This window comes from Cygnus atratus, chromosome 14, assembly GCF_013377495.2.
Source record: "Cygnus atratus isolate AKBS03 ecotype Queensland, Australia chromosome 14, CAtr_DNAZoo_HiC_assembly, whole genome shotgun sequence".
Classification (NCBI taxonomy): domain Eukaryota; kingdom Metazoa; phylum Chordata; class Aves; order Anseriformes; family Anatidae; genus Cygnus; species Cygnus atratus.
The window spans coordinates 14,029,523-14,054,528 of record NC_066375.1 but is presented as its reverse complement, the minus strand read 5'-3'; the positions used below and the strand labels follow the sequence as shown (position 1 = coordinate 14,054,528).

Here is a 25,006-nt window from a genome sequence, read left to right as displayed (position 1 = left end):
TAAACCCTTGTAGGTTTCCAAAAGATAACAGCATTATGAGTGGAGACATACTAACGAGACAGTAGTAATGGAGAATGTATCAGTAGTCTGGTTAAAACTAATTATTTTGGTATTTTCAGAAGCTGTGAGGACATTGCTGTTTTCAGGTTTGGGTTTCTTCAAGAAAGGTGTTAGGCTTTATAAAAACTAAGGCACTTTAATTGCTCAGATTTTACCTCAACTTTTTAAAAAACCAGATAGGAATTTCCGCAGTCGCGAGGTGGAGCACAGCAAACATTCACGATGCCAGTAACATTGCGTGGCCGTCTGGAAGAGGAGAGAAGAGCCCTGTCCCCTCCGAATCTGCACAGAGCCTCCCTCAGGCTGAGCAGAAAGGTGAAAAGTATCAATCTCTGAAGACGAGAAATTGCTGATGCATGACGCTTGGAAATCTGGAAGAGTCCAAAAAGGGAGCTGAAAATACCCCCCAAAAGTGACTATCTGTGGCTTGAACGAAATAGTGTCCGATCAGCATTCAGAAACCGCTGAATTCAGGCCGTTCCAATACTGGCATTTTCCAGACTGCCTGCCAGTCGGATGCAGAGGAGAACACGTGTAGAGCGTCTGCGGTCTCCTCAGCGCTCGCAAGAAGGGGAAGGCAAGCTGGAAGTAAAGGGAAAGAGAAGGCCCAGTAAAAAAAAAAAATCATAGTTTTTTTCTTACTGTGAGGAAGAGAGGAGTATTGAGGTTGGAGGGAGATGGTTGCGTGGCTGCGCTGTGTGAGCATCTTTCTTAATGAGCCGTGCCAGCAGTAAATAGTGCACGCTTTTGTCCCTAATGAATTTAAAGTATTTTCAGAATGCCCATAAGAGACGATTCAGGCTTTTATGGTGACAAAGAAGCTGAGAGCTTCTAAATGTCTCCTGAGCTTTGTGTCCCTGATGTTGTAGTCGCTTTAGAAACATGCCTATCTTTTGCATATGCTACCTGGAGTGACTGAGTTTGAAGAAGCACTCAGTAGTACTCAAATTTATTTTCCTCTTGTGTCTGAGAACTGAAATGACTGCCTGTAAGGCCTTCTCCTTTGCATTTACAGCTGCTAAAAAGGGTGCCTTTCTAACCAAAGCAGTAAGAGAAAACCCAGCCATCTGCTGTGACCCAGCTTTCTTGTAACAGTAATGAGCTTTGGGCCTTCTCCAAGGAGCAGCTTCCCAGAGATCACAACTGGATGGCAGCTGTGTTGGCTGGAAGGATCTGGCCCCAGGTAGTGTGGTGGAGAGGAGTCCTCATCCTCAGCTGCTTCTGTTCCTCATCAAAGAACTGTGCTCGTGAGACGGAGGAGGAGTGGATGTTGTGCCTGGATGGTGGTGACGCAAGCTGAAACATATTCTGGTTGGTGTTGGAGCATATGGTAGGCAAAATACACTTGGGATCCAGGCTTCTAGCCGGTGTGGCTGGTATGGTTTGGTTTATACCCTTTGTTCTGAAATGCTTTTTCCAAGAATAAGCAGGAGAGGAAACAGACAACCAGATATGAAGAGGGAACTGTAGCAGCAGGAGAAGATCACCCGCAGCCACTGCAAGAGATGAAGACCCTGTGATGTGGAGAAGCAGCAGGAAAGAGCCAAGAATCGGATGGCATATATACACCAGATAAGTCTAAAAAGTGGAAAAGCAATGTCTAAATGGCTTCCAGTGCTTGGCCAGGGATGGTCATGAGGTCTGCACTGTGTCCGTGGCTCCCCCTGTGCGGGATTATGTGGGGGATATCCTTCCCACAGCCCCCCCTGTTTACCACTCTAGGAGATTTTAGGGTTCCTTGTTTGAAATTACATGTGTCAAAGCAGTGGGTGAACTCAGCTGCTGAAAGCTGGTCTTGTCTCATTGGCATCAGTCTTGTTGTCTCTGGTTCCAGAAGCTCGGATCTTGCCTACAGGTAACTTTAGTATAAATCCTAAACAGAATTTCTGCTTGTTGTGTGGAGCTGGAGGGGTCACAGTGTTGGATCTCTTTTATGACTGAGCCCTGAGTTTCTTCTTGCCTGTGGTCATGAAACTCCTCGGACTTCAGCAGAGCCATTCCCAAAGCGACTGTGTGAGACTGAAAGGAGATTAAGTGCCCAGCAGTGCCTCCTGTTCCTCTTGTGTCTTGCACCTTTGTTAAGACCTTGCATTTCAAGCCATTTTAGCCAGTGGGAGGCAAATCAAAGCAGTTAGGTTTTAGCCCGTGACAATAGTACGGTGCTGCGTGGCCAGGCTAGCCCCTTGTCTTTGTGTGACGCTTGATCAGCAGCAATTCTTACCTTTATTTCATTTGCTTCTGCATCTGCATTCTTGACTCTTTTTTTTCAAGTTAAAGTTTTGACTGGTGATTCGTTAGGAGCAAATAGGCAAAAGGATATTGACTTTACACCTACTAATTTGGGGGTGCTAACAAGTAAACATAGTAGCTGTATGGTCACTGGGTAAATTGAGCCACCTGGAAGGATTGGAGGAGGGGAGCTCAAAAGCATAGCAAAGAAACTGCGTTTTAGTTTCCAGACAGTCACCTTGGTAGTTCTTGCAGTTGTAATGAGTTTGGGTGAACATTTGACTGTCACCAGTGCTGAAACCTCTTTTCGGCTTTGCCAGGGTTTTCTAGTGCCGGAACTATTAAACCTGTGTGGGCATAAGATGAAGCTAAGATCCTAATTAGGAGATGCTAAATATGTTTGGTCAGAAATGAGGTGCCCTTTACTTCGGCTGGTGGAACAAAGCCTTCTTCCTTCAGCATATGTGTGCGCAGCATGGTGCATGAGTCAGGATCCGTGTAGCTCTGGGGCTGGCATGCTGTGTATACTGCAGGCGGAAGGGAAGTTACCGAGACATGTAGTAGCTCTAACATACCTAGAATAAGTACTGATAACAGCAAAAATCAGCAGTGTGGGAGCACACCAGACATCAGTCCTCCAGCTTCAGTGTGGACGCACAGAGTGAGTGGGGAGATGCGTGGTAGGGGAGTGGAGAGGAAACTTCAACCTCCAGAGTGAAAAACTGGGGACAGTAGGAGCTGTGTGGCTGGTGGTTTGGAGTGGATGTTAATACCTTCCTGATGCCCAATAAGTAAATGTGAATCAGTGCAGCTCCATGTACGTTGGCTGCAGGCATCGTGGGGGCAGTCATGGGCATGGCCATGGGCAGGTGATTCCTGTTTGGGTCTGTTCTCAGTTTCACTGCTGCTGGGGCCCAGGCCTGTTCGTCTGCAGCCATATCTCTGAAACAATAACCATGCACCCTGAGGTATTCTTAATCCAAGACAAGGATGTCAGCGTTCTCAAGGAGAGCAGACTATTGCAGGGGAGCTGGAGAGCAGCTGAGGAATGGTGAGTCTAATCCTGAGGGTCCTGCTGTGGGCAGAGGGTTGGGCCAGGTGACCTCCAGAGATCCTTTCCAGCTTAAATTATTCTGTGATTTGGTGTCTTTCAACAGTGGTTATCAGAACAGACCTGGTTGATCAAGTTGTCAATGATCAGTTACTTTGAAGACAGTGGTTCTCCATCAGAGGCAGTGGGACCCTTAGGAAGCATCTTGTGGTGGTCTGCCCCTCCCTTTCCACCTTGTGATTTTGAAGAATTTGTAGCCTGTAAAAATTTGAAGCAGGTAAAATTTTTCATACTGCCATGCTAGTGCTTCTGCCCTTTCCCTCAGTTTGACATGATTTGTGTTTGTAAAGACGATACCTTTCTGCACCAAGGGTGTAACCTGTAGTTTGTTACAAGGTGTGCTCTGTGTAGTGGAGGGTCATGCTTTGCACCAGTGCCGTAACCCATACCTGTCATCTTTACTCCTTTCTGGACATTAAACCAGTTTACTGTGTTCTTTGAATGGGGAGGAAATCCCTTGGCGTGAGTCTGTCTCTCCAGATTGCTTCCCAGACTCCAGACTGGAGTCCCCAGTCCTGCTGTATCTGCTCCAGGCTTCCTTTCACCGAGCCCCGCTTTGCTGTTGTGATTTTCAGCCTCAGCCCTTCTCCTCAGTGCCTGACCTGGCTGAAACCAATATCAGTCTCTCAGCAGGAGGAACCTGAGGAAACGCAGCAAATTTCAGCTCCTGGGGCTAAATTGTTGTGCTTTTTAACAGCAAACTGTGTTGAACTAATTGACAACCAGCTTTAAACATACCCTGATCGAGCAAATACATTGATTTATTTTTTCCTCTCTTACCAAGTGTTAAGCAGCTTCCAGCTTGGTTTCCTCCCCAAGAATTGGATAACTCATCCATTGTGTAGTAAAACTGTTTTTACTGATTTCAAGTCCAGGAGTTGGACTTGATGATCCTTATGGGTCCCTTCCAGCTCGGGATGTTCTATGATTCTATGATGGGCAGTTTTGACCTGTATACAATCTTTTCGCTATGTTGAGGGAGGAAAGAGTTTTCTTATACTATACTTGTGTGACTCTTTGACCACCTAAAAACAAAACAAAACAGCCCAACCCAAAACCACACACAACAACAAAAGATGATCCATTTTCTCTGGATGTCTTTGAAAGAAGCTCAGTTTAGAGACAGACTGGAGAGAAAGGCTATTGATTTTGTTTGACCTCCAAACAGACTGCGGTCAGTATATTTTCCCTGTTGGAAGTGGTTCTGGGCTCTGAATTTCAGTGTCAGCGTTTGTATTCTAAAGTGCGCTGGAGCTTTTGCTGCTTCTTCAATAAATAGCAAGCTTTAAGGAGAGGAAAGGTAGATACGTGTTTCCCTCTGGATCTGCCCTTCCTTTCTTTTTCTATCCTGTAAAACTTGGTTGTGCTGCTGATCAAGCATTCACAATTCCTTTTCACCAGACGTCCTGCAGGTTAGTGGCTTAGGCTAGGACTCAAAAGCAACAGTTTTGTGATTCCTATCTTGCTTTTTCGAGTGCTGAGCCAGATCTTTTACCAGCCTGCTACTTTCTTACACGCACTCGCGCCCATTGCCGTACCTGGCATTAGGAGAGAGATGCGGCTTTTTCTGCACTGATGCAGTCTTGGTTTGTCCCTCCAGCAGAGCTTTCCTGGCTTGCACCATCTAGTAGGTCTTGTGCATTTTTTTTTTTTTACCCCTTCCTGTACACAATAACAAACCTTCTAAAAAGTACTATCCCCATCTTATACCTCGAATATCAACTTTTACATAGGAAAGCTTGCTTTTTTTGTACTTGGTCTCCCGCAGTGAAACCAGGTATTCTGTTTGGTGACTGCTGTAGTCCTGGAAATGCAGTGACTGCTCTGTTTGCTGCAGGTTGGGGTAGCTTGTAAATGTTCTTTTAACACAGCTTGTGCCAACTGCTGTGCCCTTTCTCTGGCGATTGCCTATCAAGGAGTGGTTCAAGGGCTGGAAGGACGTGCAGGACGTGTGAAGGCCACAGAGCTTTTGATTGTCAGGTTTCAAATGAACTTCTCGGAGCTCCTTTGAGATGAGCAGTACCAATCAGCATCTCTCCATGCCGAGGTGTTGATTGCATTATCTCCTCATAATTTAACAATAACGCTTTTCACAGCATGTATTTGGTTTGTGTACTTCCTCCTGCTTTGCAGCAAATTCAACACAGCGAGTTAGCTACTTTTGCACATCAAAGGGCAGCCAGACAAACCTGGGAAGATTTAATCAAGTGGTAGGCAGAGGCAGGTGACATTAGATACCAGCTGCTGAGCTCTGCTGGCCCTGGTAGCACATGCTTCATTTCTAGCTCAAATGGGTGGGCATTCCTAGTATCCTCTATAGAAAAATAGTTGGTCTTCAGTGCCACTGCCAGCCCCACGCGTGCTTCTAGCTGTGTTTCAGGTCAGGATGAAAGCTGCTGAAACAGATGCGTGAGAGCCTGCCGTGTAACTGCCTGTAGCATATGTGGTGGGCTGACAATTACGCAGCACCAGTTTCTAACTTAAGCGCTTCATTTCCCGGAGTAATAGTCCACTGCATCCCTAAAAAATAACGTCTGGTGCAATACGTATGTGTGTAGCCTGTGCCAAGTCAGGCTGAGAGTGCAGCCTCTGTTGTGTGTGTAGCTGTGGTGACTCCCCAGGGCAGGACTTCAAGGTTCCCCAGAACTTTTTCTTGCCATCTTCAACCCAACCCCCCGTGTCTGAATATTCAATTACATTAACCCTTTGCAAATGGCTTGGCAGACACCTCTGGGAGGGGTGAGGAAGAGAACTGTAACTGTTAAACCTCTGCACAAACATGAAAGAAAAGAGCCGACAGAGGCAGATTAGGTGAGGGGATTGACTTGCTCCCAGGAAGGAAGCCCCCAGCCCCAGGCAGGGTGTGAGCCTGCCCAAATCTGTGCCTCCTCCCAGTCTTCCCAGAGCCCAGAGTGGCAGGTGACATACCAGGAAAATGTGGTGTTGGAAATGTAGGTAATCCCTGGGAAAGCAGCAGGGAAATATGTCAATGTACTGCGACCGTTTTCATAGGCATTTTCCAGTACATTTTAATGGTGGATTACGAATGTGACAATTTCTTTTTAATGATCTCAATCAACAATGAAGCACACGTAGAAAAAGCTAAGATGTCCTTGTGTTCTAAGTGCCTGTAATCTGTTTCTAAGAGCTGGGTACCAAAATATCCCTTTGATTCTCAGAGGTAATTGTACCTCTTAATTAGCTGGAGAAAAAAAACACAGCCTGAGATCTTGCTATATAAATTATAATTAACCCCTTGGCACTGGAAGTTGAGATTTCCTGCCCCCAAGCACAAATGCAAAACGCATTAGCAGCACTTAACGTCAGGCACTCTCACCCACCGCAGCCGAGGGGTCAGTTCGCTACCCAATAAATACTGCCGCGCTTGGAAGTCCAGTACAAAAATGGCAGGGAAGCCACGGAAACCCGAGGGGAAGCACTAAATACCCCATTTGAGGATGTTTGACCTGCTTTTTTCTGAGAGCTGCAAATGCCACAGCGGGAAGGACAACACAGAAAAACCCGGTGGGGAGATGCGAGCGAGGAGAGGGACGTTTCACGGTGAGCGGTTTTGTTCGCCGACATGGCTGGTTGGTTTGCCGTGAGAATGGCTCTTAGAGCTCCCGGTTCACACACCTCGAGCAAAATAATTGTCTATTGCCAGACACACTTGGCTGTGCCTGTTGTATGCAGAGTGCACCAGCCACGGGCGACTGGCCACCCACTGTTATCATTCACCAGCATCCTGCTTTTTTGTCTCCTCCTTGTTCTTGCCAGTTGGGGATGAATTTTAACTCTTCACACTGGAGGTGGACCTGAAGCAAACCGCTGAGTTGGGAAGCTGGAGGCAGAGGCGAGGGCAAGCACCACAGCTGTTGTGGGGAGGCTGGAGGCTGTACGGAGCCTGCTCACACCTGCAGCGTTTCCCTTCCCTGTCCCTGCCTACCCTGGTCTACAAAGGGTCTCTGCTCATTTCACGCCTTTGCTCTGACCCTCCCTGGTGAAGGGCCAGGCCTGGCGGGTTCCTGGGTTGGGGATTGTCCCCTTTCTCTGCCAGGAGCTTGCACAGAGGCTCCTTCACTCAGAGCAGCTGGTTCCTTTGCTCCTTCTGAGGTTTCAGGTGGAGGAAGTACTCTTCCCCTGTGCATCAACCCTAAGGTGGCTGCAACCCTGCAGGGGGCTACAAAGCTTTCAGACAGGCTGTTGTTTCCCAAGGGCTGTCTCTAGTTGTGTGGCATGGCCTTGGGCCCCCACACGCCTGTGGCTCTGCCCGTGAGGGAAGTCATGGTCCCCAGCAGCTCCTTTTGCAGCAGCAGTGGCCATCTGAGAGCTTGGGGTGGCAGCAGCCATGGGGCAACTTGGCCGCCTTGGCCAGGTTCCTAAGGTGGCTTCGTCTGTCACAGAGGTGAATGGTGGTCCCGCTCCTTTGCCTGGCCTAGAGGCTAAAGATGTGGCCATCAAGGCTGCGTTTAAATATTTCAACTCCACTGTTTGTAAATAACCAAGGGGAAACTTGTTCTGTGTACTCTGTTCTGCTTAAAGATTGTAGGAGATAAGAGGAGAGTAACGAGGTGTCCAGCTAGGGAGAAGTGATGTGCTCATGGACATAGGGTACTGAGGGCTGGGAGGAGGGTTTTTCATTTGCATTTTTCCTTTGTCCCTATGTCTGAAGTTTTTTAAAGTGAATTATATGCTGATTAAAGAGCCCTCCAAGTTAAATAAGCTGTGTTCCTCTGTGCTAGGACAGGTATAGGCTGGACACCTACAGCAGCAGCGTCCCTGCCAGCGTGTCACCCACCATGTTGAGGGACTGTCCCCTGCACAGATCCACAGGGTCACCCCTGTTAGTGCGGGAAGAGGAGAAATGTGGGCAGCTGGGACAAGGGTCTGGAGTAGGACAAGGTCGTGTTCTGTTTGAGCTTGGCTTCTGTGCATTGAGGCTTTTTGCAACACGGTGATATGGGTGATAAATCAAGACAGAAATTGGGCTTTTATTAGAAGATCCTATGGGCATACAGACAAGCAGAGCCTGAAGTATTTGGGAAACTGGAGTATTTGGGGAAAAAAATTGGATGCAAATATGGGACCGAACCTGAGTTTTACGGAAGAAGTGTGTCTCTAGGTAAATTGAAACTGGAATAAGTAACAATAATATGGATTTTTATGCTATCAACACTGATTCTTTAAACACAGAATAACAACAAGTAAGCTGTTAGAGATATTGCCTCTTTGCTGCTCCTGTTCGTAACGCCACAGTAGAGAACTGGCTTACTTCTGTACTCAATTTATTTTTTATATTGAAATTTAACTTGGAATCTCCTTTTCTAAATCTGAACAGTTGGGCTCTGAATACAGAATTGCATTAGAGCTTTTAAAATACATTTATTAAAGTGTAAAACTAATTTTACAGTTCTGACAGGTCCTATTTAAATATCCAATGCCAGATGCCTTTTGTCCCAAGTGACTATAGAAATGCAAAGAAAAAAAAAAACACCAACTTTTGAAACTTTTCATGCAATTTAAAATGAAGTAAAAGGCAGGTAAATAGTCCTACCTATGCTGTCTACCAAAGGCAATAGTTAAGAAAAAAACATGTTTCCAGAAATAGATATGAAACCAAAGGTGCTAAAGGCAGAGTTAATTTGTTATCAGATTTTTATTATTTCTGTTGCTGCTGCTCTGAGAATAGTTGGAAGAACTGTGCTATGTCTGTAGGGAGAGGTCTTTTTTAAGGGATTGATATAGAAAACCCTCCCCCGAGGGACACCTTGGCTGCAGTCAGTTTCAGAGCGTGTGCATCCCTGGAATGGAAGGACCAGGCTCTGTAGCTGATCAGTTCTTGCTCCCCTATTTCAACCTTTACTGGAAAAGTCATGTTGGCATTTGACAATTGTACACTTCGCTTAAGAGTACATTATATTCTGTATGGCAAAAGCGAGTGTCAGCAGCATGAGCATTAAAAAGTCAGTTGTATTTCTTTGAAATTGTGTTTGCATCCATTTGTAACACTGATCCCTGTTTAAAATCTTAAAACATATGGGGAGATTTCCTCTATGCCAGAACATTTTCTTCAGGTAGGTTGTGCTGCTGCCTCTGCTCTTCTGGGTTCCAGAGCCACAAGAATCCCATTGAAAATACCGTAGCATCGTGCAACTTTATTTTCAACATATTTTAACTTGTTGGAAGAAGGGAGAGTTACAATGAGCCCTTTTGAGAAAATGCACAAGCACGCTTATGTTCCTATCTGTAAAATTAATTGTCATAATTTCAACTTTTACTGGACAGCACAGAATAATAAAACCTGCACGGTATACAGAGAATGTAACATTCATTTTTGTGCCAGATGTGGCTGATAACTTAATTCAACTAACACCGCAAATACCTTATGCATTGCTCCTGATTCGACACCAATTTGGAGTATGCACAAATACAACATAAGGACCTGGATGGGGCTAACTTTTGGAGTGTGTGAAACCATCACAGTGTTGGCACAGGGGAGAGATTTATGTGCTTGGGACTCCTCGGTGAGGGGATGTGGTGGTGCTAACATCACACCTACTTCATTGCCGAGGATGAGCAGCCAACCACCAGGCTGCCCAAGATGGATGAGTGCTTCGGGGTGAATACAGTCTGTCCTACGCCTCTGGCCACGAAGAGCAGCTTTGAAGAAGCAAGAGTACATGGGGTTCCCATAGTTGTCATTCTCTGCTTATTGTTATTTTTGTGTACATCAGTATTTTTTTTGGGTTCAGCTGAGACTGGGAACAAGAGATTCAAAATAACTTCAGCAAAGTTTGTTCTTGTGGTAATTCTAACCCTCTGTAGGACGGGGAAGGTTCACGTTATTTCCAGACCCAAGAGACTCCAATACTTTGGATGCGTTTCAGCTGCACACTCAGGGCCAGGTTCTGAGGTCCTTGTCTGTTGGTCTTTACTATGTCAGTAGGAGTTTATTCAAATGAGAATGATCAAAGACATCAGGGTTTGGCCCTTTATTTTTCATTTTAGGTGCTTTTTCAAGCATAACAGAGCTTCTGAACTTTTTGAGGCTCATCCTTCACTAATTCCAGACTTGGAGCCTGGCAGCTTTTCAAGCAGTTTTCCTGCCTCTGTAGAAATACTGTCCACTTGAGCTGTGTTTGGAGACAGCAAGACACCCTGGTGAGATAGAGGAATTTCTGTGCTAACATTTTTAACGTTTCTCTTTCCAGGCCTACGTCTTAGTCATTGCAAGCTCGCAGGTGGTAAAGTTCAGTTCAGAATTTGTTCACTGCCGCTCCCCGCCCAGACATTTTTAAAGCACACAACCTATTGCCTGCAGTTTTACTGAATCTTGTCTAAATAAGCTTATTCACCATAATTAAAGCTACTGCCAAAGTATTTTTAGTGTCTCTTATGGTGAATTATGTATAAAACATCTGCAAGAGGCCAAGTCTTATTCTCCACTGCTTAATCCTGTTTTCTTATATCTACAAATGGGTGCAAATGGCTCTGTGTCAGAATGACAATATTTTACACCCACTTTTCATGTGGGTAAATGATGACGAGACTCTGGGTAGTGCAGCTTTGTGTCAGTATCATGGTACTTATGGTCTTAATGTTGTCCTCATATATATATAATATATTTGTTTTATTTAAGTTGGGTAAAACCTGTAAGACCTACCTGGGTAATTATTCTGGTCTTATGTCAGCTAAACTGTCAAACAATTTTCATACGTATGGACTGGTTAAAGACCTCAAAGTTCAGTGATTATTTTCATTTAGGCTTCTCTCAAGACGAACATTGTTGTTAATAGAGTTAGCTTATAGGGATTGTGTCTGAAAGCTCCTTTAGGAGCCGGAGTGGGCAATCCTGAGAAGAGTACTTCTTTGTTTCAGACTCTTTTTTTTTCCCCTTGGTATTGCCGTTCTGGCAGAAGCAGTACACCTTCTGCAGAGCTGTGAGGCAGGCTCACCTGAGATGATCCCTGAGATGCTCGGGGAACGCTGGCAGCTCCAAGTCATTCCTTGGGCATCTTTGGTTAGCCGCTGCTGAACTGGCAGGGGATTTTTGGGTGGGCATCCCTGAAGGTGCAGCCACTAGCAGTGTGACAGGCTTAAAGAACGGATGCTTCAGCAGTGTGTGAGTGACATTGTAGTACCCAAATGCCTTTAGTAGCTGAGTATCTTGTCCCATGCACCCTGCAGCTTTAACTGCCCGTGGCAGGGTGTTGTGCTCGCACATCTGTATTGGGTTGGGTACATGGGCTGGTGTGGTTGGCACCAGCACAGATATTTCCACATGTCTTGGCCTCCTGTCACGTAGACGTGCCCAGCAAACACCGAGTGGGTAGCTCAGGATCCTGGAAACAGGACAGGACGTCTTTTTGCTGTTAGATTGTTGGTTGCAGATGAGAGTGCCTGGAAGCATTTCCCAGAGACTGAAGCCCTTATCAGCTACTTCAGAGGTAAAAACCTCGGGAAGATGCACCAGTGTGTGCTAGGAAGCGAATTTTAGCTTATTTCTCTGTTGAAGCTGCTGGGATCCTTGGCTTTTCTATCTCATCAAGCCCTTGGGGTGGTTGCAGGCAGCAGAGTGAGGAGACAGCCCTTTGGAGGGCTGGGAGGGGAAAGCTCCTACCTCCTGTGTCCACCCACCCAGGGACAGGACCCTGAGGCCATGCAGCGGTCTTTATCAGCACTCCAGGGACTTCCGAGGTGTGCAAAGTCCTTTGTGTGGAAGTGTGTGCAGGATCAAGTAGCTGCAGTGTAAGTGCCTTTGAGGTCTTTGCTGCATTATAGATTTTCTTCTGATGTCTCCCATGCAAATATTTAACCTGCCTGGTTCCTGAGAGCTGCTAGTGCTGGCGTGTGCTGTTACGGGAGGGACAGGTTGTCTCTGAGCTTTCCTCTGTTCCTATGGAGCCCTCTACCCTGCTCCCCTTCCAGCCCCAAAAGCAGGTGCGCAGGAGTGCTGTGGGGGATAAGAATGGGCTGATGCTCCAAGGGGCTTACGTGCCTGAAGTCCTGTCTTTTCCCCTAACTCCATCAGCTGACTGAATAAGAGGTGGTGGTCGTCCCTTCAAACCTGAGTGCTTAGAGGCATTTAGAAGAAAACACCTGGGGCCTGAACCTTGGAGCGGTTGTTACTCTACCTCCCCGCGACCACCCCTTTTTGTGATCTGACATACGTAGCCTGTGTTCACTCACGACAGACGGGATGAGCTTATGGTACTGGGAGGTGGGTCAGAGCTCTGCCCTCCCGAGCACCAGCCTCACTGATTTCAGTAGTTACTCCTGATTTGCACCTGAGCCATGGAGAAGGGGATCGGGTTGTATGGGCTATAACTATTTAAAATGATGCAATTTGGAGAAATATAAAAGTGAGCAAATAAAAATTATGGATGCAGCATAGATTCCCTCAGTTGTCCTTAGTGTACAGGCTTTGTTAGACTCTACAGACTTTATGTAATTTTGGCATTATTTCTTCTTCTTTATGTCATGAATGTGAAGTGGAGACAGGATCATTCTCTCTGCTGTTGTGGTCATATAAAGGATTCATGTTTTTTGGTAGGGGTAGGCAGCGTTCAAACTAGTTCCAACTATTTTAAGCATGGATGTGCAGAAGAGTTTGCCCTTGGCCAGCTTGGGGTTCTCACTGGAAGGTACAGTCCTACAAGAGAATAAATCTTTGTCTCCTGAACTCTCAGGGGATGAGTTGGATGTGATACATGCTTTGAACTATGGAAAAGCTGTTCTCCATTGCAGGAGCTGTGGCCACAGCATCAGTTCATCTATAATCCTTTCTTTTCATTGACTGGAAATAGTTTCAGATACTGAGAATAGTTTCCCAACTTGTAATTGTGTGAGATTGTAATGACAAAAAAAATGACAAAAGCCTGGGATCTTGGTCCCTCTGAGGTCCTTTTCTCCAGAAAGCCTCCTTTAGCTGGCCTGTTGAAGATGCAGAGTATTGTAGACTGGCCTCAAAGCTTTTAAAAATTGTTAGTTCAGAAAGTGCAAATACAGCATAGGACTACTTGGTTAGATGGGCTCCCGTGCTGACCATCAGCAGACAGACTCCTCCAGCCTGTGGGCTCTGTCTCATCCAGCTTTCCTTGAAGGCAAAACCAGAGTGAGAAAAAGCAAATTGGTCTACTCTGATTATGGCCAGTGCTTCTTCAGAAACATTTGTAATTATCCAGTCCTTCTGCACCTTGCTTGCATATTCCTTTTCACTGTCCTTTTCACCTGATACTAGCTGGCACTTAGGATTCTGTGATACCGTATAAACCTTGTGCTTACTGTGCCCTCTTTCTCTTCTCTTTCCATGTGCTTTTCTGGCTCCCATCCTTGCACTCCCAGAAAATATTTGAAAGATAATTCGGCATATTTTCTGCCACCTTCGCATATCTCCCTGACTTGGTGTTTTTTTAGCTGGAAGATAGCTTTTCAACATATATATGTAATCCTTTTCACCTAGACATTTGAGGAATTCCAGTCTCTTCCAGTGGGAGTTTTCAGGAAGGTTTAGGTTAAATGGGCCAATAAGGCAAAAGCATGTAGCAGAAGATCTTACCCTCTAAAGACATCTTTTTTTTCCCTTTCTTTCTCTGTCTCTCTCTTTTTTTTTTCCTGGAAAATATGTCAGAATATCTAGTTGTCAAAGAATTTAAACAATAATACCTGATCTGAAGGCTAGAGTGCAGGGCTTTTGAAAATAAAGATTGTAATCTCTTCACAGTGTATCCAGGGACAAACAGAGCTCAAAGTAAGGAGTGCAGTGGGGTGAGCAGCATGCTGCCATGGGGACACTGCCCCTGCCTGGTGTGGCTGATTTCCATTGAGAACTCACATAAAGTTCCCTTGTTTTTACAGGGCTGGGATTCACCCCAGCTGATTTTAGCTGTCTGGAAGCTAGATGTGTTTTTCATGGACATTGTCTGGGCTGTTGAGAGAATTTAGGTAGACAGGTAAATCCTCCCTCATTTAGGTGACTGTTTTTAAAAGGAGAATCTAAAGGGTGCCTTAGACTAGAAACCAGCTGGGTTATGAACCCTAGGCCAAGGCCAGACTCATCTCTCTTGCAGGAAAGGAGGACAAGGATCCCTAAAAGTAAGAACATGTTTCCAGTATCTGAAGACTCAGGTTCTCCAGAAGTGGTACCCATGGGTTGCCTCAGCCCATGCTCTGGCAGCCAGGATCACAGCTTCTGCTGAGCCTCCTTCCCTCTGCTCCCTGTTCCTAGACTTTAGGTGCAGGGGCCGACAAGCCTTGTTGGAACAGGGGGTGTGTGGGTGCCTTTACTGGTGTGGGTGCTGCACTGGATGTTTGCCCATCCACTGCTGCTTGGTCCATGCAGTGGCACTCATCCGGGAGGGACTTTGGTGCCGGTGTAACCTCTGCAGCCCGCAGGAAAGGTGAGTCCCATTTCGTTCTAAATTATAACGTTATTTTATTAGATCTTTAAACTTTATTTAAATTCTTTATTTAAAAAGGGGGAGGAAGGTATCATATTTTAATTAGTAGCGGTGTCAAAGGAGACCTAGATTAATTATTTGAAATCACTCCATCCAGATGGTTTTAATTTTCACAGCAGGGAACCGGCATCTTTTTAAGGTGATATTTTTCAAATTAAAATCAGCTTGGATATTACTCATACTGGCTGCAGCGCAAGGGGGTAGGGGAAGCAGACGGTGTACCCCGTGTTTGTTCATTGGAGCGTGGACTTGCACAGGGGGCACCCAGCACTGGAGGTGTGCAGGTCTCTGACCGTCTGGCAGGACAGCAGCCCGAGCAGAGGAATGGAGAGTTTGTCAACATTTGCTTCTACTTTGGCTGGACAAGACCCGTATCTGATATTCAGGGTTATTCTTAGCAGTTCTAGTAGCAGTGCTGAGGCCTGGGGGGACAGGGGTTGCCTTGCAGACATGTTTCCAAGCAGGGGCTAGCAGGAGCTGGGCAGGTGGTACGGGCAAACTTGTAGCGTCCTGTTTTCGCCTGCGTGCAAGCTGTCAAGCCCTGGCTGGACAGCCCTTTGGTGGCCCCGCTTGCATCACTGGGTGGATTTGGCACTGTAGGTCTGCAGGCAGCTCCTCGGAGCTCTGGGTGTTGACGGTGGTTCTTGAGCCAGTCTTTGGCATCTCTTTGCTGGCTCCGTAACTGCCTCTTGCGTTCAGGCTGCTGTTCTCCCACTCTCAGATTGACCATTTAGTGCTCAGGTCCTTCCTCATGTGAGGAGTCAATCTTTCAGTCAGTTCTTTACAGATAAATGGCTATTGCCTGATCCATTTGTGCAGCACCGCATTTGAGCAGGCCCCCTGAGCTTTTTGTAGTGGTGGGCGTTCTCCAAAGGACATACCAGTTGGCTCGGCCTCCCCTGTAGACCTGTCTTTGATCTGTGACATGCTCTGTTATCCTGGCTTTGCTTGCCTTTATATCCTTACTATGGTGGAACATTTCTGGTTCGTGTGGCCCTTCCCCACTTAAGAATGCAGTTGATCGCTGGTTTGGTGCCTCCTTGGCAGGTGGGGAGACGAAGCCTGCAGCCCTTCGCTGTTGCTGGCAAGCTGGTGTCCATCCCAAAACATGTTACATTTCTGAAAGATTTAGAGATAAATGTCCATATTTATGTGTGTTTTCAAGTAATATACTGGTATAAATCAGGCGTTATCCCATTTGCTGTCTGAAAGAAGTTATTCTTTAGATATCCCCTGTGATAAAGGTTTAATATGTCTAAATAAATGTAAACAGCTGGTAACTGGCAAACCTTGAACTTGCATATGCGACTGAGCTGCAAAGGGAAAACTCCATTTAGGGCCCTTGTGAGTTAAAGGTTTGTGATATTTGCTCTGCTGCAGAAGCCAAAAGCTGACTTTACAAGTGGGAAAAATATTAATGTGTTTAAATGAAACAAACTCCTATTTCTATCCCCATGGTAAATCCTTACAGTGAACATATTTGCTCTTAGAGGGTTTTAAAGTTTGAAATATGAATGCCAAAAAGAATGTGACTTTTTGCAGCACAGATCAAACATTCTCCAGAGTTTGGCAAAAACTGTGTTTCTATGGTAAGACTCAGTTCTTACAAACGTGAGAATTTCCAGAGCAGGACCGTGGATTTGCACTTGCTGACACTTACACATTCTTGCATTGTGTTTCTACCATGTCTACTTTCTCCCCTGCATATCGGAGATGGAGCTGAACCAAAATGTCCAGTCTGCATGTTCCTGCCTCTCCAGGGAAATTCTTGGAATCTGAACCTCGAGCATGACTGGAATTCATGTTTAGATCAGAGACAGAATGAAATGCTGAATTTGAACATGTATAGGTTTTAGTGATGATGATAGCATGCTATGCATCTGGGTGACAGCTTGACCCAATTCTGCAAATAAAATTGTGTCAGGGCCTTATAAAGATGCAGCAGAAATCTAGCCCCTGCCATGACTGCTGGAAGTGCTCCAAAGTAGCGTTGTAGCCTTAATAATAGGCATGCAAAGTATTATGAGATTGGCCATATTTCTCCTAGCTAGAGCATGAGTCATGGACTCGGCAGAAGTGGATTGCCACAAAGAAATCAGAGACCTCCTGGGAACATATCTAGATGCTGTGAGGACTTCTGAGCGTGCGTGTTCATCATACAGAACAAGCAGTGCTGAATTTCTCCCCTACTAGCTGCCACAGTGATCTTCAGGAGGTCGCTGTGATGTTTGCGCCGCGAGCGTGTGGCTGGGACGCTTCTGTGAAGCTTTTGAGGGCTGCTGACTGTGGGGAAAGGAATTTGATTCTAGTCGTGCTAGTCTTGTACCTTGCATGAGAATTAAATCCACTTTCTTTACTGAGAACCCTCCTGCAGTGTGCAGGAGAGCATCTAGCGTTGTATTCCTGACGGGATAGCACGGACATATGGAGCGCACATGTGTGCGTGCATGTTCTGTGCTAAACCGGCATTAAATCTGGAGCATCTGCACAGGAGTCAGCGGAGACGTGTCAGACTTGCACCTGTAACAAGTCTGAAGCCCAGCCCATGGATGGTTCTTTGAGCTGTTCCCTTGTAGAGCATCCAAGCAGCGTGGTGTGGTTCAGGGGGAGGCAATGAGACGATATGCTGCTCAGCTTTGCACACTCCGACTTAATGTGACCACGTTGGTAAATGCTTTTTTTTCTTCTTCCTTTACAAGCCCAGCTTCTAGTGGAAACGGACACTTTTGGCAGTCAAGTCCGGATCAAAGGGAAGGAGACAGACTTCTACCTTTGCATGAACAGGAAAGGCAAGCTAGTGGGGAAGGTAAGTGTTTCCAATTAATTCATTTGTAAAGTGACTGTTACATTCAGCAGCCTCCTCAAAGCTGTAATGCTGTGTACGAGCTTTGTCTGTTGGCCTCAAATGAAAAGCAGGAACGTGGCATTTTGAGGCAGTCTGTAACTTCACCAAGCCTCCTCCACATCCATAAAACCAAATCTGCAGCCAGCCACCGTGTTTCTGTGGCAATGATTTGGGTGCATATGGGTTTACATTTCACGGTTGAGTAAAATGACAAAAGATGTCATTTCTGCATGACAGCGTTACAGACATCTCCACGATAACTTCATGACTTGATTCAATTCTGACTTTAGAGTGAAATTGCAAGAAAGAAAACATAGGGATGTGCTAGAAAGGGTAGCAATAGAGTACTCGTTTCAATGGTGAGTCAGGATGTAGGGTGGCAAAGCTAATACTGGAATCCAAACATCTTATTAGGGCTGGGCCTTCTGGTTCTAGCATTACAGGAATATTTTATTACTTTGGATCCCTGCTCGATGGAAGCGTGTGGCAAATTACAGCATATTCACCCATGCAGCTTAACTTCTTTGCTGAAGTCATATTTTTACGTATTAACTTGTTTTTGTAACTTAGGCGGTTTTTCTGTATTGTTGGCGAACCTAGAAGCTTGCTAAGCAGGCAGGAGGTTGTTCAAAGCTAAAATATCACCAAACGCCCCAAAAAGCTCCCTCCCCCTCTGCCCATGCTGTGCACCGCCAGGAATTAAAATCTGGCATCTTTGTGGCTGTGAAAAAGGGAAGCAGAGTTTTGTTTTGAGTCAACAAAGGCAGAGCAGTGAAAGCCACACTCCCAAACAGAAACCAGAAACCAATTGCTCTGATGAAACATTATTTACTTTTGTGGTCCCAAGAGTGACACTTGCGGGACAAGTGCCTTCCCCAGAGGATCCTTCCTGCCACTTTTGTTTTCCTCTCAAGCACTACAGATGCTTCTTTCGAGACTGAGCCCAGATCTCTCAGAGGCAGCCACTAGCTGTGGCACCCTGCCTAGACTGCTGAAGATCCGCTCTTGTGACGCTGGGAGCGTCCAGGATGCTGTTCAAAATCAGTGGGGACTTGGGAATGTGTGGTGCTCCAGGAGAGCTGGACCAAAGCGGGCACTGCTCTCTGCTTCCTGCACCTCTGCGGTGTAATTACCTGCTCTGAATGGGACACCATTGCTTGATCTTGGACAAGAGATTTGTTTTTTGACTGGGCATAGACGTCTTGGGATACACGCTGATGCTTTTGAACATTGCACTGAACGCAAACCCAACCGCTGATTTTTTTACACCTTAGTTTTCTATCCTTTATATGTGATAATAGCATTTTTCCCCTTGTCTTAGAAATGTTGTAAGGATAAATATGTTAATATTTATGAGGTGCTGGTAGCACAGTAATGGAGACCTTAGAAGCATCCAAATTCAATGGGGCTAAAATGAGCATGAAATATTACCATTTTATTTAATGGATTTTACCCCAGTGTGGGTCACTAATGGTACACATTGCCACGCACATTCTTTCCCGGTATGTGCTGAGTGTCCAGAAGCATCCTGGCAAAGTCAGAGGCTGTTTTTCAAAATGTGTAGTATATTTTGGCAACATCAGTCCCTTTATTTGGCCCACTGGGCAAGAAGGCAGGACATTTCTTTAGCTTGTCACCTTTCATGCAGCATAAAGCTTTTGTTTTTCTTGATGTGCTTTTTATAACATTAAGTTGGCAAAGAGCTTGTTATTAAAAAAATAAATAAATAAATCTATTCTTGTAAATATGCCATCTGAGCCTTCCCACCCCAGACTGCTGACAAGTTCATAAACCAGCCGACCTGAGCAGGAGGGGGTACTGAGCATTGCGTTTGGAAGGAAAATGTTCCAGACGCATTGCCCATATTAACAGCTTCTCATGAGCAAAAAAGAAAATAATAGCATGTCTTCTTGATACCAAAGAGTGTGGTTTTAATTAGTATCATAGTTTCAGCTCTTTTTGTGGCAAGAGTTTGAGGGAATGCTTTTTACACTGAATGCTCTAAACAGCTAGTAAACCCCAAGGAAAACATTAGATAAAAGTTACGCCTCAGCTTATACAAATATTTAAGTTCAGTCTGGGGGTGGAGGGGAATGAAACCCATGAACTGATTGTTTCACGGTTGCCCCGGTATGTTCATTTGGCAGCAGAGGAGCCATGGGATGAAATTGGTTCTTTTTCTCTGCTCATTTCCTATTGCCTTACACTGCATAATCCCTAACAATACCAGCGTATGCCATCTGGCTTTGTTCTCCTTCTCAGTCAGCATTTTTGGATCCCCCCCAGTTGAAAACCTGCTTTGAATTTAGTCCTTCTTGTTTCCCATAATCACCTACAATGGGCATTACAAATGGGAGCAGGTTGTTGTTCTCAGCTGGAACTTGTGATGAAGCACTCCAGAAACTGGGCTTGCTCCCCACTTTGGAGCTGGTTACGTTGCAGGCAAACAGATTAATCCACTGGGTTCAGAAGAGCAGACTTTGGCTTTTTTATTTATGTATTGGAAGTTGCACCCATGCCAGGTTTTTTGAGTGTAGGCCATCTGATGGAGCTTTCTCAGGAGCCCAAAGCCTCGTGTTTTCTCACTCATTTGTTACTGCATGCGTATTCACAGCTAATGTTGGCCAAAGGGCTCAGAGGTGGTAGGGGCAGGCTTCTGACAGTATTTATTGTCACAGCTCACACTTCCTGAGGTCACCAACGTTCTCATGTGCTGCTTACGAAAACTGGACGGGTTGTACAAGGAGTGACTTTTCTGTTGAAGGTGGCCTGCACCAGGGGAAAACAAACTGGATAGTGTTTCTTGGTTGGTTCTTAGTGTTATGTTAAGGAAGGGCCAAGAAAGATTTCTTTTTATTTTTTTCTTTTTTTTTTGCATGTGGGTATTTGGTGTCTCTATTTTAGCACATGTAGAAATACTAGCTTCTTTCATATGTAGGAGTTCATAGCAAAAGGCACGAGGTGACTTTTCACTTACAATGCAGGAACTGAATATTTGCAATAACTCAATTTGGGGGGTAGGAAGAGCTGATGGTCACTTTGGAGGGGCTCTGAGCTGCTAACTGTGGTTCTCCCAGTGAGTCCTTTAGTGTTTTTTCTCTCTGCCTCCACTTCTATTATCTCATGCATTGAGATAATGATGTCAATGAAGTGGGGACTTGATGCTTTTCAAAGATAAGTCTTTTAAAGCTCCACAGCAAGGAATGGCAGACCAGGATGTGAGCAGGTGGCTGTTAATTAGCTTGGCCACCTGTAAGTGCTCTTGCTGTGTCTGTTCTTACTGCAAATTTGTGCTATCTAGAGTTGCAGGACGTTGCAGAGATTTCCTTTCCCTGTCTCTGCCCAGTCCTTTCATCAGGAGAGTGTTTGCAAGAGGTCAGTGATCTGTTGGAAGCTTAAAGTGGATCTGTCGGCACCATTACCAGACTACCAAAGCTCTGCCCCTTCATTTAGGCACTGATCTGATTTCCCCACTGCCTCACGTAACACACAGACTTTGAAGATCCATCAGTGTCTTCTGGAAGGTGGCAGAGCAGACCCGGTGTTATTTCAGGGGTCGATACCGCCCTACACCACTTATTCTGAAGGGTGTCTGAGATTGGAGCCACAAGAGGCCCAGATTTGCATCGGGCACAGCTGGTGCCCGTGGCTGGTCCTTGGGACTGGAGCACCTTCTGATCCCCGGGGAGTGTTGCAGGGAATTTCCTGTGGTCCTGCAGCAGTCACCCATTGGATCACACAGTGTGGTCTGAACAAGTGCTGGTATCCATACCAGGAGTATTCTGCTCTCCCAGTTATAAAGGGAGAGGAGGGAACGAACAGGCCTGTTTTTTGGCCTGACCAAGGGCAGAGGAGAAAGGACCTTGGCTTCTCGCAAAGTAGCGAAGGAGGAGTAAAGGCTGCTTCTTGTAGACCATGGCAAGGGAGACATGTTTTTTCAGAGCAGTAGGTAGGAGAAGGGAAGGTAAGTAATGACTGGAAGGAATCCAAATGATTTGAGAAGAATGGGGAAAGGGCTGAGCATGTCTTAGATTTGATCCAGAAATTTCTTCAGAAGATTCTCCAAGCACTCCCACTGATGTTCTTCCATGGTTGGTTCACCTTAGCTGGGTTGTGTATTTTCCGGATCCAACAGCAATATTGTTCCTCACTCTTTGTTGGTTGCATTTTGAGCACAGCTCCATCTCTCAGTGCTTGGAGACGCTTCTTGAATCCTTCCAGGAAGGAGAATCAGGGGGCAGGTGCTGGAGCCATCTCTCCAGGGTGGGATGGGGCTCTCAGTGCAGGAGCTGTCGGGACAACATGGTTACTGTCACTGGTCAGTTGTGTGGTGCTGCTCCATGCAATGCTGCTGTGCTCATGACACTGTGAGCCTGCAGGAGATCCAGTGCCGCTGTAAATGAGGGTGAGCCCTTGTTCTGGGGCAGGACGTGGCTACGGAGAAAACTCCAGAAATGGGGGCAGAGTTAGAAAAGCAATAGAAGGGGGTCTATCCCAAGTATCATCCCCTGCCAGTTTATTTATATTAAGGGAAAGCAGGGAGTGGTTGTGGTTGTGAAAAGCATGAGAAAAGCTGCAGCTCTTTTTCCTAGATGGCTGTGATGACCGAGTGTTTCTGGTTGATGATTTCCTCGACACAACTGCCAGACAGAAAAGCGCACTGCATGTCAAATCTGGAAACAAGTTGTGTCCCCAGAAGCCTCTTCTCATTTATATCAGTTCAGCTCCTTCTAAGAATTGAAGCCAAAGTTTATGGGATGCTATAAAATGGGCAGTTTCCCACTAAAACCACATGCTGACTTGCACCATCTCTGTTTTGGTTTTCTTTCAAAAATCCTCAGTAACCCCATATACAAACATCCTCAGAAAATCATTACAATATTTTCGCGCTATTTGGGAAAAAAATAACAATGAGTTTGCTTTTATTTCCGCTTTCCCTTTGTTTAATTTGAATGGTGGGAAAGAGCTGCTCGTGGCAAGGTAGGAACCCTGCTGGCTGTTTGGGGTGGCTGGAGCGTTGCTTCTGCGCGATGACAGGTAATGTGGGGGCTTTCTGGGGACAAATTTGTTGCTGCTGTGCCTGCCATGCTGAAACCCTCGTGGCATTCACCAAGCACAGATGAGCACCGCAGTGCAGCTCCTCTCGGCCCCGCAGCAAGGCAGTGCCAGGGGATGTGCGGCCGTGCCAGGGTCCGGTTATCAGCTCTGGGGCCGGAGGTGGCACAGCTCTGCCTCTCCTCCCTCCCCTGACCACCACGGCCACGCTGATGCTGCTTACAGCATAGACCTGCCTCAGAAACGTAAGGCTTTCTCTGGTGTGATAACTGCTTTCCAAGCCAGTATATTTCTTAATGTTACCAGAAAGTTGCTAATACCATATGGCAAGGCTCTCTGTATTTTTGCAGGACAACAAACAAATTGTTGCTAGATGCCAGACTGCTCTGGCAGAGCTTTATCACTGATTCCTGCCAGCAGTAGCCTTTAGGGGATAGTAATAATTTGGGGTTGTTTACATTACAGCTTTAAAATAGGGGTTTTCTTGAAGCATGTGTGTGTTTAGTCAGGAAAGTTGGCTAAAAAATCCTCTGACAGCATCAAAGAGTAAAGGCGCTTGTTACGGCCTTTGCATGCAGTCTTGGCCCTTTATAATACCCCTGGCCTTGCAGGAAAAGGAGTGTGTTGGGTTACAAGGGCTCAGGGTTATTCTCTGGGAGCCACCCTTTGTAGGACAGGGGACTTACCTGGCTGGGAGACACCAGGTGGATTCTCCAAAGCCTTATTAGTGTGTTTGGATCCACTTTTTCACCAGTTGACTTTGGTGGACACAAGGTCAAGACTGAGGGTGAGCTTTCTTGAAAAGCCACCTTTGAAACACCAGTGGTGGGAAAACAACTCGTTTCTGTAAAGCCAGGGGTCTGCACGAGCCTGAGAACAAGGACAGTCACGGATGGGCTCAGAGACTGGGGCCATTTGCCTACCTGAGGATGTCCTTCGTGGTGCTGGGTCCTGGGTCTTCCCCGGTCCCTCCCTGTGCCAGAGCTTGTCACAGCTGCCAAGATGGGCTGAGCTGCTCTGGAGGTGTGTGGTGTGGTGGGGGGGCACTCTGCCAGCTGTGATCTTTGTTACTTAGCAGTTTCGTATATCCAGGGGTTAGTAGTTTGGTCCTCTGATCCAGCAGATGAGGTGCTTGCGCTCCCCAGCTTGTATATTTAAAACCGTGCCTAACTGCATCTTGGATTTGGGGCAGGACTCCGAGTTTCACACAGCTTTGATGCTTATCCGGAATTTTTCCCAGAGTCGCACAGTGTTCGGGTTGCTTGAAAAAGGGACTTATAAAACCTAATGATTTCTAGGGCTGAATGCTGAACTGGCAACAAAAACACAAGCAGGAACAGTGGAGTGTCAGGTTTAATAACAGGCGTTTTGCAGATCTCTTTGTGATGTGTTCAATCATAAACTGTTCTGACTTGGCATCTCACTTGCAAACAAAACTTGACATGGCTTTTGCTGGATCTCACTCAGATCTCATTTTGGACTGCAATCTGGTTCTTCATATAGGATGGAATTGGTTCTTTTAAAAAATGAGTCGTTCCCAAGCTTTTATTCCCCTTTGAGTTTTAGTTTTAGTCATCTAAATAAACACCCCAGCAGAACCTGGAGCCAACCAACCTCGAACCCTCTCGTACTTGGAATATGGACCTGATCTAAAACCAACCTCAAGTGCCCAAAAATCCTGACTCAGAGCCTCCAGGACTGCAAAGGTCTTGAAACCATTGAGAAGACAATGCCAGTTTTCCTCCCATTGAGTGATTAGTCTTCTGCATTTGCCTAAGCAGACTTTTTTTTTCTGAGACCAGTGGAGAAAATTTTGATTTTTTTTTTTGTGTTCTGAAAACTTAGAAGCTGAGATTCTCATAAAATTAAAAGCAGAAGTGGAAGCTAAAATCACCCTCCTCTGTTCTCAGCCCCCAGACCATGAAGCTTTTGGTAACACTGCAGCCTTTCACAGCTGTTCCTTTCCTATCACTGGGTGAACTGAAACATCGCCTTCAAACTTTTGTGGATGCTGGAGGTGTTTGCATCTGGTTCGCTTGTTGCAGTTTCACATCTCTGCAGTACTGGAGAGGTGTTGGAGGGGTTGCTGAGGAGGGGCTGCTAGATGTTGTGACAGGGACGTTGTTGTTATACAGTTTCAAGTTATGCGGACACACGATAATTTTGTTGTGTAACTTCTCTGTGGGTTTAACATGCTAAAAGCTGGCCAGACTCCATTACGCACCTTCCCTAATGGGCTGTGGTGAT

At 45.9% G+C, this 25,006-nt stretch overlaps 1 protein-coding gene across 3 annotated transcripts in view; it reads left to right on the top strand.

The window, feature by feature from the left end:
- FGF18 (fibroblast growth factor 18) overlaps positions 1-25,006 on the top strand; it is a 75,270-nt gene that overhangs the window by 38,878 nt on the left and 11,386 nt on the right. For all 3 annotated transcript variants that reach the window (XM_035562903.2, XM_035562904.2, XM_035562905.2), the window contains one exon: positions 17,559-17,665. In XM_035562903.2, the coding sequence (XP_035418796.1) occupies positions 17,559-17,665 (107 nt within the window). The remainder of the gene's footprint in view (positions 1-17,558; positions 17,666-25,006) is intronic.